A 17,006-nucleotide genomic window follows, 5' to 3' on the forward strand; every position below is an offset into this window, starting at 1 on the left:
TTGCCCGTCAATCCTACGTCATCACATTATGACGTCATCTAAGCCCCGCCCCCTCGGAACCGGAAGTGCCGTTTTTTTCCTTGGAAAGCTCTTTTTATGGCTCTCTTGACCTAATCAAGGTGATTCTGTGTTGGATGACAGATAGGAAGTTGGTCTCGCTTGCTTTAAAGTGCCAAGAGTTTTCAATGGCGGCAACGCCGTTCGTATACGTTTGCCTCTACATTCCACATATTTTGACCGAGCTGCATCAAACTTGGCCTGAGTGATCCTGGAGGCTTGCCCGTCGATCCTACGTCATCACATTATGACGTCATCTAAGCCCCGCCCCCTCGGAACCGGAAGTGCCGTTTTTTTCCTTGGAAAGCTCCGTTTATGGCTCTCTTGACCTAATCAAGATGATTCGGATGATGAGCTCTGTCATTGCTCGCTGCTGGCTGAACCGTGTGGGCGTGGCCAAATGGCGAATATCAGTCCCTCGCCATATTCATACGTTTGGCTCTAATTCAAGCACGGATCATCCGATTGGCTCCAAACTGGATATGTATGACCTTTGTTCACCTCTAAAGAGCCCAACGGGATTGAGATGTAATTTGGCTCCACTGCGCCCCCTAAGTTAATACATCGGCTGTATCTCCTCGACGCATCGACCGATCTGCACCAGATTTTTTGACAGTCGTCGGGGAGCGCCGCCGAACGCATTCACGCGTATCGCCCGGTGGACGGGCGTGGAAAATGCGCGACAGCTTCTGCGGCAGCTAGCGGGCGGCGGTACTGGAAACTGCGGCAGAGCTCCTGCGGTGGGGAGTTGGCTGCGGCTCCGGAAATTGTGCCAGAGCTTCTGCGGTGGCTGGAACCCCCGCGGTGGCCAATAGGCCGGAGCGGCGCTTGCTGCGAGGGCCGCCCGAGGCTGCTTGCAGCTTTAATTATTATTATTATTATTATTATTATTATTATTATTAAAGAGAAAGAGATTACAGAAATGTTCCCTAAGACAAACCACAGCAGTTGGACAACTGCACATATCAAAGTTTGTGTTGTTTCTTAACACCCAATATATATTGGATTGTTGGATTGTATTGGATTGGTTATATTTAAAATAACCACTGTAGAAATGAAAAAAAAATACTCTTACATACAATACAATGTGATTAAAAAAACAGAAAATGAAATTAAATTCAATTAAAATCAATGTTTGCTGAAAATATGATTTTTATAACAGAAAGGTATGTCAATGTACCTCACAGGGTATGCACTCAATAGCTAGGGCTACTTTTGCAGGATTTGCACAATTAAGCTAAAACTTATCTGCATTGTTGGATTTGGTTTCTCTCATCTTCAATAGTCTGCTATGTGGTGTAATTTTTAAATTACATAGTCAAAACTTAACCACATTAATTTGGGTTATTTTTGTAAGAGAAGAAATGGATCTCATATGTCATTTTCAGAGTCATATGCTATATGTTTAGTTACTAAGCTAAATATTTAACTCCAATCTATATATTTAATTCCAATTTAAATTTAGCAACAAAGTAAATATTTTGTTAGTAGCAAAATCTTTAGCTTGCAGCTAAATATTTAATTACAGACTACATATGTAGTCTACTAATTTAGCAAAATGTCTTGGCACCTTTGTACCATATTTTGGCACATAAGGTGCCAAACCCTTATGTGCCAAGGTTTAGCTTGCTAAGTATTTAGCTAATAGCTTGCTGAGTATTTAGCAAGCTATTTAGTTATCGTCAAATATTTTAAGCAAAATGCTCAGCTTCACATAAATATGAAGCAAAATGCCTATCTTCAAAAATTTGTTTGAAGCTAAGTTTTTATTTAAGAAGCTAGATATTTAGTTACACACTATTTTTTGCTCTTAGCAGGATAAATATTTAGCTTATTGCCTAAATATGTTGTTTGCTGTAAAACATTTATGGTAGTTGGTTAACTACATATTCAACTTGCTAAATAAATATTTAGCATCGGTGTAAATATTTATTTAGTCTGAGTTAGTGGTTATGTTATAAACATAAGTGAACATAACATTCAGTTATGTTCTCAAAGCAATTTGATCTTATATTTTTCTAAATAAATATTTGCTTTGAAGCTAGTTAGCTCGCCAACTAAATATTTAGTTTGAAACTGTAACATTTATAAATAAATGAATAACATCGTTAAAATATGACGTTGAAAAATTTATCCCAATTTTTTTCTCTCTTATGACTAAATTAAGCAAAATTATTTATTTTAATTTTTAACCAGCTCTCCATATAAACGTCTGTAGCGGTTTGGTGACCAATCAATGGACCAAAACCGAGGTTAAAAGTAGGTCCAAAAAGCACACTACTTTTGTTTATTTTCTCTCCATAGTCGCTGTATAACGTTGATGTATGAATGACACTGGTAGTCCCGATTAACTAAAATATTACTGGCGCAGGATCAGGAGCTAGACCGCACCCTGCCTTCTTGTGGCGCATGCGCGAAGGCAGCATTTCCGGGTACGACATGTAATATGAAGAGGCTGGTGTACTAGTGAGGCATCGTTAGAACGCTTAAAAAAACCCAATGATTCCTATATGTCCAGTGGTCTCCTTCACCTATGGTGAGTATCATTAAAAGCTTGGACATTACTTAGGCTGATTTCTTCTGACCTATGGTTGTCTAAAAGCTACTGAGCATCACGAATAAACAAGCTAATGGCTAGTCCTTGAAATGCGCTCATCACAGCCTGCTGTGTCTGTCCTCTGCAGTGCCCAGCCGGCTTGGTGAAGATGCCAAAATGGCTACCGGCAATTATTTCGGATTTACGCATGGCGCCGCAGCTCAGTACAGGTAAGGAACTTGTAGATTTTTAGCTGTTTGACACCAACACACCTCTTTATGGTATTAACTGTGAATTTATGCATGATTTATGTAGCCTGGGTGATTTATCCCCAGTGCTACCATTGTCCCAACTGGGGGAGGGGGCGGTTGTCCTTCTGCGTATTTGGAGGAAAGCCAAAGTTGAGATTTGAATTGTACTCTGCGTTAACTAATATATTGCACCCTCCGATAAATCCAAAATGCATGTTTCCACGCCAGAGACTAAATAAACCGGAGAGTCCCGTTTATATAGCTGTTAATTATTAGATGTAATGCATTTTATTTCCACGCTAAAACATTCAATTATGTTGTCAAAGCAAATTTGATCTTAGCTTTGTCTGACATGCATAGCTGTCAATAGAGCTGAAAGGAATCCAGCTCAGCAAAACATGTTAGAGTGAAGGATCTGGCTCTGATACAGATGCATTCTGATAAAGATGAGTTGCATCTGTATGAGAACATCTAACAAAAGGTCACATCTAAAACCTTCTTCTGCAAAAGTGCAAAGCTTTTAATAATGCTTAGTTAAAAAATGAGAAGGTGATGGAAAAAGGTCTGGACTAGTTTCATGTCCCAAAGTTTTGTATTAAAACCATATTCCAAATAATTTTTAAAAAGTGGTCATTTCTGAGAAGAGGGACAGAACATTTCTGTTGGATAAAGCACAGAATTTGAATACAATATACACAAAATATGATTTCTTCAAATAACTGAAGAAACTAGCCTGGGGAATGTCAGCATAACAATGTATGTTTTCATGGTGTTCGATAAATATTTCTTATTTTAAACTATGTAGTAGGTGGATGTTGTCTGTAAAAGCCCTTATCATATTTGCATACACAAGCTTGTGGAATAATTACAATTTCTTTGGGAAAATCTGAACCCATTCTGTTTCTTATCTCTAGAATAGATCATGGATATTACCATTAAATGTTGAGCAGACACTTTTTTTTAGTGTGTAGAATAAGTGTTGGTTCAGCTTTAAGGGCATGATTACTGCATTTCACAAAATATGTAATAATTTTAAAAACAGCAATTGAATATTTTGCCTTAATACATTTTGCTTACATTCATGTCCAAATAAAATGTTAAATCAGGGAATGAATTAGTGAAAGAAATAGATTAATATTCCTGGTTCTTTAAACCTTAGAGATCAGCAGCGTTTTTCTGAACATTGTCCACTTTTATCACAAGCCTTTACCTTCCTTTCTTCTGAAATGTACCCAGAGGAGGCCTAGGTTAGCATCCTGATTGTGCCTTGTCTACACATTTTGTTATATCAAATCTCTTTATGTTAATACTAATTTTGTAACATTATAAAATCTTTTGAATCCTTTTTACTTTTACTTATAGAATAAAAGTTTCACAAGTAATGGAATATGTTTTGTGTCATAAGTTTAAAATGATCCAGTTTAAGTGGGACAACTACTTCTATGAGCTTATTCAGGGTTAGGAAGATTTCTTAGAATGACTCTAACCTCTTAGTCAAGCAACATTTTACATGCTTGGTCTAAAAGAGATGGAGAAAAGAAACCCATCATAGCTAAATATGTGAATTACATGAGACCTGGCACTGACTTTAAACAAAGACGGTTCTTCAATTTATTCTTGCATGCGAGAAGCGAGACATCAGCATATTAACATCCTAGTCTGGGTCGAACACAACCAGACCTATTACCAAGTTTTATACACAGTTAAGACACACCACAGTAGACGTTACTTAATACTGACCTCCACCAAACTGAATAATTGAGGTCCCAGATGATTTTATTGCACCCTTCTGCTTGAAGCAACAACTTTATCTGATCTGCTTTGTTCTTAAGCTGTCATTTCATCAACATTCCTCTCAGTAGAAACTACAACTCAGGCAAGCCCATAAGTTTTCACACACATGAAGAAAGATAAACATACTTATTTTCCTCAACAGACCCCAAGAGTTCTCAAACCAGACACCACATTAAGATGAACAACAGAAACAGAATTGGGACAAAGGGCATCCTGGCAGAGGCCAAACTCAATGCTGTGCTGAGAATGCAGATTCAGCTCTTGCTTTCTTTATACAGGCCCTATAGATGGCCCTATAGAGCGTCCCTGGCAACTTTTTTTCTGCAGCAACCCTCGACCAAGAGGTCACAGATCTGGTTAACATTTCAGGATGAAAGCTGCACTGCTCGTCCTCTGTTCAAAGAAAGGTTGGCCCCTTACTTCCAACTTACCCAAAGAGACTGATAAGCTTAAGCTCTTGATAGTTGGAGCACACTGCTGAGTGATGTTGAAGAGACATGCCAAATATGACAGCCTCAAAATTCCCAGAGCCTTCAGTATCTTGTGATGTATCTTGTCCACTGGCACCCTGTTGTTTGGATGTTAAGATCCTGGAGACAGAGTAGCGAGCACCAGAATCCTAGGTGTTCAGCAGCTTTTCAGCAAGTGATTGATTGGGGATCCAGCCCATCAACTGCTCTTACTCCACTGTGTCTGTTCAAGCCCACATCATCACAGCCACCCTCCTGGACATTCTAGAGTTCTTCATGCTTCTTTGTCACTATCTGCGTGACAGATGTCACGCAGATAGTGGTAGTATTTTCATCTATTCCAGCTGCTCAACATTTTTAAAGGAAGCATAGCCAATATGATCCAGGAGTACTTTCTATGCTATAGAAAAAGTAAAAGATTTTTTGGCAGTACTGTCTCCGTTAGTCGCTCAATCTAGGATAGAACTACAGCTAAACAGATGAGCTCTGGGCCAGTGGGTTGAAGAAGATTTCAGTCTTCTCCTTATGTCAGAGTGCTGGATTTGTTTCTTATTGATATACAGTACAGACCAAAAGTTTGGACACACCTTTTAATTCAATGAGTTTCCTTTAATTTCATGACTATTGACATTGTAGATTCACACTGAAGGCATCAAAACTATGAATAACACATGTGAAAATACGCGCTAAACAAAAAAGTGTAAAACAACTGAAAATAGCCCTTATATTCTAGTTTCTTCAAAGTAGCAACCTTTTGCTGTGATTACTGCTTTGCACACACTCTGCATTTTCTTGATGAGCTTCAAGAGGTAGTCACCTGAAATGGTTTTCTCTTCATAGGTGTGCCCTGTCAGGTTAATAAGTGGGATTTCTTGCCTTATAAATAGTCCTGAAAATAAAGAAAACCCATTGAATTAGAAAGGTGTGTCCAAACTTTTGGTCTGTACTGTATATTTGTGTTGGACCGAACAACCTGAATGTGATAGCTTGAGGATTTGGCTCATGATGTACATATTTCTTGTTTTTTAACCCCTTGTAGCAGTCAGCTTTCTTTCATCTGGACTGATCTGAGGAGTTGGACAAGGTCACTGAGTCACAGCTTGCTGCATTCTAGCATCACCTATATTTGACTTTGTGATTTAGATTTTCGAGAACCCTATGTGAAATGTTGACCTTAGCCATCCAACAAAAGACAACAATTTCTCACTGAGAAGCTTTTTAATCACCTTTGTGACCAAATTACTAATAACATTTGTGTCTTGACCTGCTGAAAAACAGGCCTTTGGTTATTAGTCTAGGTCAGGCATGTCCAAAGTCCGGCCCGGGGGCCAATCATGGCCCGCGGTCAGATTTCATATGGCCCGCAGCTTCGGTCTTATAATGTATTATTTATGGCCCGCCTGCACTGTCAAACAGAATAAATAAATCATAAAACTTGAAACTGTAATTCCTCCTTTCACCAAATGGTGGCAGCACCACTTTAATACTATCAGTCTGCCTTCGTGCAGCGAACCCCTCTCCACTCATTTCTGCCATGGCCACTGCAAAGAAAACAAGTTAACAGTGAGGGCCGCCGCTTTCAAGAGAGATGGGAATTACAATACTTCTTCACTGAAAATCAAAGCAATTGTGCTTGTCTAATTTGTGAGACGGTTGCCTTGTTCAACGTAAAGAGACACTAGCAGACTAAACATGCTAACGCATACAACAAGCTAACAGGGAGTGACCGTGCTGAAAAAGTGAAGCAGCTCCAAGCTGCACTGGCATCACAACAGCGATTCTTCACGCAGGCCTGAGTCAAAAGAAAATACCACCAAAGCAAGCTACGAAGTGGCCATGTTAATAGCTAAACATGGCAAACCTTTTACTGAAGATACTTTTATCAAAGACTGTGTTATGAAAATGGTGGAGAACATTTGCCCTGAGAAGAAGCAAGAATTTGCGAATGTTTGCCTGGCACGTAACAGTGTGGCACGGAGAGCTGAGGACATGAAATTGAGTATTTTGAACGATAACCGTCTGTCACTATCAACAGTGAAAAGCCAAAAGAACATTTATGCACTTGGATTTATGGCCCTTATTTTTATTAAACTCTTAAGTAAGATTTGGTTATTACTGTGTTGATGTTATGAACCTGTAGATGTGACACAAACTATTACTTTCTGAAAGATATTGTAAATGACAAGAGCAAAATTAACTTGTTTTAAGATTTAATAATAACAGACAACTTTGCATTACTTATAACTCCTGTTTAAAATGTTCTTGAGGCAAAGATATTTTTAAACTCATGTAAATTTAAGGTATTTCATACAGTTTGTTCAATGTTATCTGACTCTCCAGATATGAAAGAAAAGCAGAATTTGTGTTTTTAGAGTTGTTCTCATCTGCCTGAGTGGCTTATATTTGTTTTTTTTGTCATTTGAAAGATAAAGATAATTGTGACAATGAAAATTGTTTTATAACAGAGTGTATTTGCATGAAACTTTTGTAGTTAAAAAATGTCCGAACAAACTATTGGCCCCCAGGCATCTTCACTTGATCAAATCTGGCCCTCTTTGCAAAAAGTTTGGACACCCCTGGTCTAGGTTAACTGGGTGTAGTAAACTACAACGGCCAGAAGAAGGCAGTGACATTGACCCTTGTCGTGGATTTAGTTTTTTGGCTCAAGGAAGTCTAAAAGCAAGCCAAAAAAATGGCAAGATTGAAATTTCTGTGAGCCTGACTGGAAAGGAAGACTAAATGTATGAAAGAATGCTGCAAGCTAAAGAAATGTTAGCAAGCACAAAAGGGAAGTTTGACTGTAGGAACAGAATAGATGTGCTCAGTCATCTGAAAGCTGCAGTAGTCAGGTACTTCAGTACCTGACTTTGAAAGCCCAGCTGTTAGAAAAATGAAAGATTGAGGATTTTAATAAGTGTGCAGACAACTCTGAGATGTCTTTCAGCTCTATTATGAGCAGGCTTCCTGGTGACACTTAAAGCACCAAATGGCCCATAGCTGGTAACACTTGGATACTTTTAGCACCCTGTCGTTATGGAACAGCTGAAGTAAACTGGAGACCTCTGGGTTTCTCTGTCAGCTATGTCTCTTTTAGTATTACGTGGTTCTGTGTTTGAAGCTAACCTTCTACCCTGTTGTCCTTCCAGCCAGCAGCCAGCTGCAGGGGTAGCATACACTCATCCCACCACTGTGGCCAGTTACACAGTTCATCAGGCACCGGTGGCAGCACACACTGTTGCAGCAGCCTATGCACCCACTGCAGCTGCCGTTGCTGTGGCAAGACCTGCGCCTGTTGCCGTGGCAGCTGCAACTGCTGCCGCTTATGGAGGATACCAGCCAACCCATACTACCAATGATTATGGCTACCCACAACGCCAAGCGGAGGTCCCGCCACCCCCTCCACCAGTCACCTCACAGAATTACCAGGTACCCAACACACATGTCCTCTTTCTGGGATACCTGTGTTGTTGATGTGATGGATACCAGAGGAATTAAATTATTGAGCTTTTAAATTTCCAAAATACAAGAACTGCATTTAAGTTTGATGCACTTGCATAAATGTTTTGTCTTTTATGTTTTCAGATATTCAAATACAGTAGGTTCACCCCCAGATAGGTCACTCTTCCACAGGGTTTCATTTGTCCTTTTTGGGGTTGCTTTAATACAGACTTTCATATTCCAACCATCAGATTTTTCCAATTCCAATAAGGAACTTTTTATATTCAGAGTTGGATATGGCTAACAACATTTCTCTGATATTAGACATTTCTCTGGGAACAAGAAAATAAGCAACCAGACTTGAAATTCAGATTTTCTTTGCAGGACTCTTACTCATATGTTCGCTCCACGGCTTCAGCTGTAGCTTATGACAGTAAGCAGTACTACCAGCAGCCTTCTGTCACAGCAGCTGTTGCTGCTGCACAGCCGCAGCCCAGTGTTGCAGACTCTTACTACCAGACAGGTATGTTTTAAGATGCTCCTTATGTACATTTCTCTATGTATAATGCTTGTTTGATCACCCCTGAAAATGTATATTCAGCAATTTCTTCATGTAAGCTACACACTTGTTTTCTTTGCTGACCAGAGATGATTGTTTGAGCTCTCCATCACTGTAATTGAATCCAAGTAAAGAGAAATTGCTTAAGTTAGAAATCACCTCAGTGCTTCACTATAGCATAGCTGGGACAGTTTCTTTCCAACCATTTTGTATATTGTGAGCATTTTTTTCAGTAATACTCAGCAATTTGCTCTTTCTTTCTAGAAGAGAAAGCAACAGTCTCTGGTTTTAGTTTTTTACTAGCTGTGTTTCCATTACAAAATGTGCGCAAATCTGTGTCTCTTTTCTGCCGATGTTGAAAAACACAATTTAGCAATTGTGGTTTTTCCACAATTGGAAATAAGACATGAAATTAAAATCACACATAAATAAGCTTTACTTGATAGGTCATTAATAATCACAACAGCGATGAATGTAAACAGTTACATGAAATATATTCATAATTCAGCTATGGGGCTAAAGATTAAAGCTGATCTGATAATCTTGACTTCAGGTATACATTAAACTTTTATTACTTTTTTTGTGTAGCTCCCAAAGCTGTATATAGTCAAGGTGTAACATCCTATACCCAGAGCCAACAGAATCGCCAGGTTACTGTCATCAAGCCAGCTGCTGCCAGTCCAGCTTCATCCACCTTCTCCATCTTCCCGGTGACCTCCACTGTTCAGCCAGTGGCAGCTGCAGCGGCTGCAGCCTCAGTTGTTCCCTCTTACTCCCAAAGCCCAACATACAGCACCAATGCTGTCACCTACTCTGGTAAATGATTGTCAGTTTGGATTTTATGCAATTTGTCTGGGTAAAGACGATTCTCTGACCTGGTTTTCCACAGCCATAAACCCCTAAGAAAGAGATGGTCAAAAGAATAAATTTACACTGTTATATGAACTGCACACAGACTTCTTTTCATTGTGTCAAAGTGTCATTTTGTCAGTGTTGTCCTATGAAAAAATATACTTAAATGTCTTCAGAAATGTGAGGGGTGTACTCACTTTTGTGATACACTGTATATTCAGGGCATTGGAACCTGTTAGTATAAAAAAATGCATATGTATTGGAAACAGTACTGTTTTCCAGTTTTCTTTCAGTAGCTGTTTCCAATTTCAGTATAATCAGAAAATGTAAATTCTTCTAGATACTAATTTAAATCAAAATCAGTGGAAACTGAGGTATTCATCTTTCCCTACTTTAGCTCATAACTTTACACAGCATCCCCTCCACCGAGCATTCAAATATTGAAGTGCAGCTGGAAGTTTAAAAATTGCAAAGATTCTAGTGAACATCCAACAATAAAATCTGAAGCATAATACTAATTGCTTCAGAATTTGAGTAACATTACAACTCGGGCAAAGCATCTTAAAGCCGAAAACTCAAAACTATAAGTAAAGCTCCTGTATCAGCAGTGGTGAGGTAGTAAACATGCTAGATGGCATAAGCCCACTTTATCGCAATTACATATTTTTCTGATATCATGCAGCCTTAGATGAGTCTGAGTAGTTTTTGAAAGTAACACAACAACTGAATCTCATTTACAAACTTCAAACTATAAAATAAATACAACCAACTCTTCTTGTCACATATTCCTGTTTCTGAATAGGTGCTGAGATGGCTAATTGGTTCTACCTCTAATTTTAATAATGATTATTAATTGTCACACTGTAATATTTTTTTTATCTTTGTGAAAGATATGTCTCCAAATTTACCTTCAACTTTTTTCTTACTACTGCTTTTCTGAAATTTTACCATCTTGACAATGTTAAGAGGTAGTTTTGGTATTATAAAATGAATTTGACATCATTGTATCAAAATAGGAACAAATTGGAATGAATGTAATTGAATTGGAGTCTGTATTCTAGAATCTGAATTGATTTTATATTTTTCTGTAAGATGAAATGCTTAGATGTGACTTTTGAAGTGAATTTGTGTATTTAAAAAAAGCATTGAATCCTACAGTAAATGAAAAGACTTCAAGATTTTTTATTTATTTATGTATTTTTTTGACTAGGAACATCATACTCGGGCTATGAAGCAGCTGTGTACTCAGCAGCCTCCAGCTACTACCAGCAGCAGCAGCAGCAGAAGCAGGCAGTTGCAGCAGTGGCAGCAACAGCTGCCTGGTCAGGAAACACTTTCCCTAAGAAACCCACATTCCAGAGTAAGCAGCTTCGACCCAAGCAGCCACCCAAGCCCACTCAGATACACTACTGTGATGTCTGCAAGATCAGCTGTGCTGGCCCACAGGTAAGCTCACTGAAAACAGACTGTATGGTCGCCACAACATAGAACATGAATAAGAAACTCACCTTAACTTTGCGGCACAGATTTATTTTTCTCTTACAAGCCTCCTTTTATTTTTTTTGTGCTACTTACAATAATTGTCAACCTAGACTAGTTAGAGGAGTGGGCTTGTGTAGCTTAAACAGATTTTTTTTTCTTAATCAATTTTTTAATTTGTAGCAGTGTTAGTTCACTTGGGGTTCCCAAGAGCCCAAGTAGAAGGCAGTTGGACTTTTAAAATTTTTTTAATGTGTTTCACCTCTGATCCAAAAGGCTTCTTCAGATCTGAATATGATTGGAAGTAACAGGTGTAAAATCAGAATAATCACACAATAATGACAATGATATTAGTGACTTTGGTAGTTAAAATCACTAATGGAGCAATTGGAAAATGGGAGTGGATGTTGGAAAATTAAATATCATCATCTGGCAACATCCTCTGTTTAATGTCTGAAGCATATGTGCTTCAGATGTGCTTCTCAACCACCTATGGGTGGTTGAAAAGCTACTCCAGCATTCCACTCTGGTAAGACCAGAGTTGATGAAATACTGAAGGTCAATAGATTGAGTTGATGTTTGAGTGTGGAAGGCTTCTTTTATTTAGAACAAAATACTATTTTTTTTTCCATATAGAGAGGTAAGCTCAGACCTATTCACACACCTTGCAAGTTTTTGTATTTGAGGCCTATTTCATGAGTTTATTTTTTAAGATAATTCTGTTGAAGTATGTTTGAATGTCTGACTTTTATTTGTTTATTTTCATAGAAGTTTCATTCATTATTACTCTTCCTTTGTCAGATTCAAGTTATTTCTGTGACCATTGTGGGTTTTTCTTTCATTAACCGAGGGGTACCTGTAATTTTGTCCACATGTAAATCCCGCAAGGCCGACATTTATTGATTTATTGATGCTCTGAAGGAACAAACTGAAGAAAGTAATAAAAGTAACATTTTTGATAATACTGTGAGTTTTGTTATTAACATTAATTGAAATTTATTGACACATTGATAAATCAAATCTCTGGTCACAACTTAAAAGTTTTAACAATAAGTGCACACACCTAGTTAACAGTGTTGTCTATATGCTAATACTAAAAATAAACAAACAAAAGCAAAAAAAACAAAACAATTCCCAGTCATTTTCTCCATCCCACCATTAGACTTATAAAGAGCATTTGGAAGGCCAGAAGCATAAGAAGAAGGAAGCAGCACTGAAAGTGTCGCAGGGCAGCAGCAGCACCGCTTCAGGAGGGGCGCTGGCCCGGAACGCTCAGAACCAGCTTCGCTGTGAACTTTGTGATGTTTCGTGCACTGGAGCTGACGCTTATGCCGCCCATATTCGAGGAGCCAAGCACCAGAAGGTTTGGATGTTGGGACATAAACCAACACTGTGTCTACTTGGAACTTGGAAAAGGTTTCACACAGACCTTCATTTCTCATTTCAAATGCTGAATTCTTCTTGCAGGTTGTGAAACTTCATACCAAACTTGGAAAGCCGATTCCTTCCACAGAGCCCAGTATGATCCCTCAGACATCAGCCTCAGGTGCTTCTGCTACTGGCAAGACCTCCCTTAGCAGTTCCAGCACTTCCAGCTCTTTGTGTCTGTCTTCCAACTCTTCCTCCAGCTCTAGCGCCCCCTATCTGAAAGGTGTCAACATAACCAGCAGCAGTGTGGTTACCAAGAATCCACTGGCCAGCAATCTCTCTGTTGCCAGTTCTGCAGCACCTGGCAAGAAAGTCAACACTCCGAAGATTAATTTTGTTGGTTGGTAAACTTTCTTCATTTTTCCTTTAATTATAAAATATTTACACTACAGGAGAACCAATTTCCTTTAAAATAGTGTTTCTCAACCTTTTTTGGGCCAACGCCCCCATGTCCATTATCCCTTACCATCAAAAAATTTGTAGGCTTCTTTGCACTGAATATTATTTTATTATTAATATTTTTATCACTATTGTTGATGTTTTGATTTTTATGGTTGTTTCTGTATTTATCATCAAAAATAATTTCCCAGAGAACAAGGAAACCATGTGAATAAAAAATATTTTTACAGGCATCTGCGAAAAATGCAATGAATGGACATTCAAGTTAAAATCAGTAGGCCTAACAGCAGCCAATCAGAGTGGAAAAAAAGTATTCTTGTTCTGTGCCACTTTCTGATGTTAGTTGTTAAATCTTTCACAAAATGACCAGATAAAAGATGTACAACACATACCAGTTAAACTTTAAACTATTTGCAAAAAACTGTGCTCTGCAACATTAAAACATGGACGGAACTGCAAACATATCAATCATAACTTCTCTTCAGTGTTTCTGTGAGTTTCTTGTTCTGCAGCTCTGTGCTGCCTTCAGGAGAATGGGACATCAGAGTATCTTCCATAAAATTTCACCCACATGGCATTTACTGTGCAAACCAGAGCTTTCAGTGAAAAAGTAAAAGTTCCACATCCTTTTAATTCTATACAAATATGGGATAGAAATATGGATTATATCTTTATATAGACCTGACTATTGATTTATAGATTAATAGTTTCCTGGACAGAAATTACAAAGAACAAGGCTGGTTCTTAATTAAATCCTAATGAGTCAAATTGAAAGTGTCATGGAGTCACCAGCCTCATGACATTGACACTGTCATGAAAAATAATATTGAAGAAATACAGTACAGACCAAAAGTTTGGACACACCTTTTAATTCAATGAGTTTCCTTTAATTTCATGACTATTGACATTGTAGATTCACACTGAAGGCATCAAAACTATGAATAACACATGTGGAAATATGCACTAAACAAAAAAGTGTAAAACAACTGAATATAGCCCTTATATTCTAGTTTCTTCAAAGTAGCAACCTTTTGCTGTGATTACTTCTTTGCAAACACTCTGCATTTTCTTGATGAGCTTCAAGAGGTAGTCACCTGAAATGGTTTTCTCTTCATAGGTGTGCCCTGTCAGGTTAATAAGTGGGATTTCTTGCCTTATAAATAGTCCTGAAAATAAAGAAAACCCATTGAATTAGAAAGGTGTGTCCAAACTTTTGGTCTGTACTGTATATATATAATATAAAATCTAATTAAAAACAGAAATAAGTGATAAGGTCCTTACTGTTATTGTCTGTAAAATATATTTCTTAGTACTAGATGTGGTCTCAACAAACTCATGGCACTTCAACATTATTTTACCTTTTGTCTGAAAATAGTCTCTGTTTGTTCTTGCTATACTGTCCTTTCTGTATTAATTATTGCTCGTAAGGTCTTGCCATACCAATTTATTTTGCTGTATTTACTTTAGTTTCTTAGTTTATTCTTCAATTTTGTTCTTCATTCATTTCCATGTAGTTTTCTTTGATTAGTATTATCCTCTCTTGGTTTATTGCTATGTCCTCTTTAGTTTCTTTCCTGTTGCTAGTTTTATTTTACAGTTTTTATTAACGCTCACCACCAGTAAATTTCACTCATTCACCTGCTGCACCGCCTTATCATGCTGTGTTTCAGATCATGTGTTGATTTGCCACTCATTGTTTGTGTTTATGCCCTAATTCACATCTAGTTCGTTGCTTCATTCTATGTACTGGTTTTGATGTTTCAGAGTTTTGCGCAATGTGCGCGTCGTTTTTTGTTTGTTTGTTTTTACCCCAAACAAACGAGTAGTCGGGGAGCGTATCGATGGAGAAAAGCAGACTGACGTAAGCTTTTTAAAACAACGGAAAAAATCCCGGTATACAGATGATTAAAATTGAATAAAAGTGCTGTGGTGCTAGCGTTTCATACCTCATCACTTTTAGCACCGATGTTAACTTTATAAAATAAACGCTCACTATTTTGGTATTACCCATGGAGGGAGTTCTTTATTTAAATTTGTTCATTTTTCTGAGTGATACACAGTGAGGGTATCGTGATTTTAGTTGCATAAAAGAGATATTCCGTTGTCCTTCCATGGAAGCGTGCAGCATCCAGACGGACAATAAAACATGTTTTAATATAAGTTGCTGCTTTGACATGATCACAGCACTGCCAAAACATATGTACAAAAATCCTCAATAAAACATAAAATATTTGAAAATCAGACACCAGACAAGTGAATAACAGCAACGTCATTAGTCGGTGTAACGCTGAACTGATGTGGTGACGCTACCAGGAGCGCGGAGCTGCGCCAAGAAGCTAACAGAAACACTGAAGAGAAGGAGAGCTACCATCGATACAGTTGCAGCCAAGCATGTTTTAATGGTACACAGTACCGTTTTAGCAAGTTGCTCAAAGTCTGAACTGGTATTGTTGTGCATTTAAGGTGTAAAGTAAAGCAAACGCGCCTCAAAGGAATCCCAGCACCCCCCTTTTGTAAAAATTTCCGCCACCGCCCCCTGCCGTCCTCTGAGTGCCCCCCGGGGGACGGTACTGCCCCCGTTGAGAAACGCTACTTTAAAACACTCGCCATTCCAATCAGTCTTTCATCTATACTATGCAGCTTGACTCCAAAATCCGACCGGAGTGACTTTAGCTCTTCCAACACTTCAGCTATGCTAGCCATATTAGCGTCCTCACCGCAAATTGGACTCGGTGTTGTTTTGGTGGCTGTCTTGCATCTTCTTGAAAAAATTTCACATTGTTTCACAGACGAAGCTTTAGACATATCAAAAGGAAATTTCAAACACTGCCCTAGGAGTTATTCACTGTGCTGCCGTCCCGGATTTCGGTCACGTGACCCCCCCAGAAGAGGGTTGGATATTTTGATAAATGAATTGTTGAAATAGGTTGGAGAACATCAAAGTATTTAAGAAATGAAAAATGCAGCGAGAATTTTAAGATGCGAGAATGCATTCTTCTTAAGGCCCGGCATACTTCATACAAAGTGCTGAAATTGGTTTTTATTGACGTAGTTGTGTGACGAAAACTGCTTCACTTTGTTCGCAGAGAGGCATCTTCTTCCTGAAGTCGACACCATGCCTGGGTCAAACTATTTCAACAGAGCTCTGTACAAAGTGTTCTGTGATTGGTTAGAAGTTTGTTGCTGTGCTTTATGCAGAAGTGTGCTCAGACAGCAATGTTTATTTATGTTCTATTAGTTCTCTCTTCCACTATCCGGTTTTTGTATCTGCAGGAGAAATGAATTCCTTTGAGGAACTTTTATCTGACTTGTTGAGGAATTATGTACATTTGTTTGTTATTTACTAAATAACTCCTATAAAAATAAGACTGCTGAATGTTTAATAATTGCTGGACAGAAACTGTAACAATGTTGTTCAGAGAGGAGGCTGTCTGCAGAAAAGTGTGGCGCTTTCTCTGTGAACGTTTCATAACAGCAAAACAGAAGAAGCTGGGGTTTGGGGACCCCGGAGGTAGAGGTGTGACACATACAGAAGTGGGAGCGGTGTCACCCAGGTGGTCTGTGACGTTGTATGAAAGGTGTGTGCCAATATGAACGTACCACAGCCACATGACTGAGTGTCAACTGTTGGGCTTTGGATGGAGTATGCCGTAGTCTCTAAGAAGAACGCGCTTCATTGTCTTTCAAATAAAAGGAATGCAGTGAGAATGCATTCAATCAGTGAGAAGGCATTCTTCATTCTC

The 17,006-nt window shown here is 38.5% G+C and overlaps 1 protein-coding gene and 1 long non-coding RNA gene across 3 annotated transcripts in view; both read left to right on the plus strand.

The window, feature by feature from the left end:
* The first annotated feature begins 2,467 nt into the window (after positions 1-2,467).
* Positions 2,468-17,006, plus strand: part of zfr (zinc finger RNA binding protein) — a 44,490-nt gene continuing 29,951 nt past the window's right edge. For both annotated transcript variants that reach the window (XR_004341160.1, XM_032578045.1), the window contains exons 1-8: positions 2,468-2,593; positions 2,742-2,823; positions 8,255-8,534; positions 8,931-9,069; positions 9,694-9,921; positions 11,168-11,403; positions 12,599-12,799; positions 12,904-13,204. Coding sequence is in view for 1 of the 2 variants with exons in the window: in XM_032578045.1 (XP_032433936.1) it covers positions 2,557-2,593; positions 2,742-2,823; positions 8,255-8,534; positions 8,931-9,069; positions 9,694-9,921; positions 11,168-11,403; positions 12,599-12,799; positions 12,904-13,204 (1,504 nt within the window). In the remaining variant the exon portion in view is untranslated. The remainder of the gene's footprint in view (positions 2,594-2,741; positions 2,824-8,254; positions 8,535-8,930; positions 9,070-9,693; positions 9,922-11,167; positions 11,404-12,598; positions 12,800-12,903; positions 13,205-17,006) is intronic.
* LOC116729487 (uncharacterized) lies at positions 11,410-12,398 on the plus strand. Its single transcript, XR_004341165.1, has 2 exons — positions 11,410-11,911; positions 11,945-12,398. It is a non-coding gene; the product is annotated as an uncharacterized LOC116729487 (long non-coding RNA).

This window comes from Xiphophorus hellerii, chromosome 12 (genome assembly GCF_003331165.1).
Source record: "Xiphophorus hellerii strain 12219 chromosome 12, Xiphophorus_hellerii-4.1, whole genome shotgun sequence".
Lineage (NCBI taxonomy): Eukaryota > Metazoa > Chordata > Actinopteri > Cyprinodontiformes > Poeciliidae > Xiphophorus > Xiphophorus hellerii.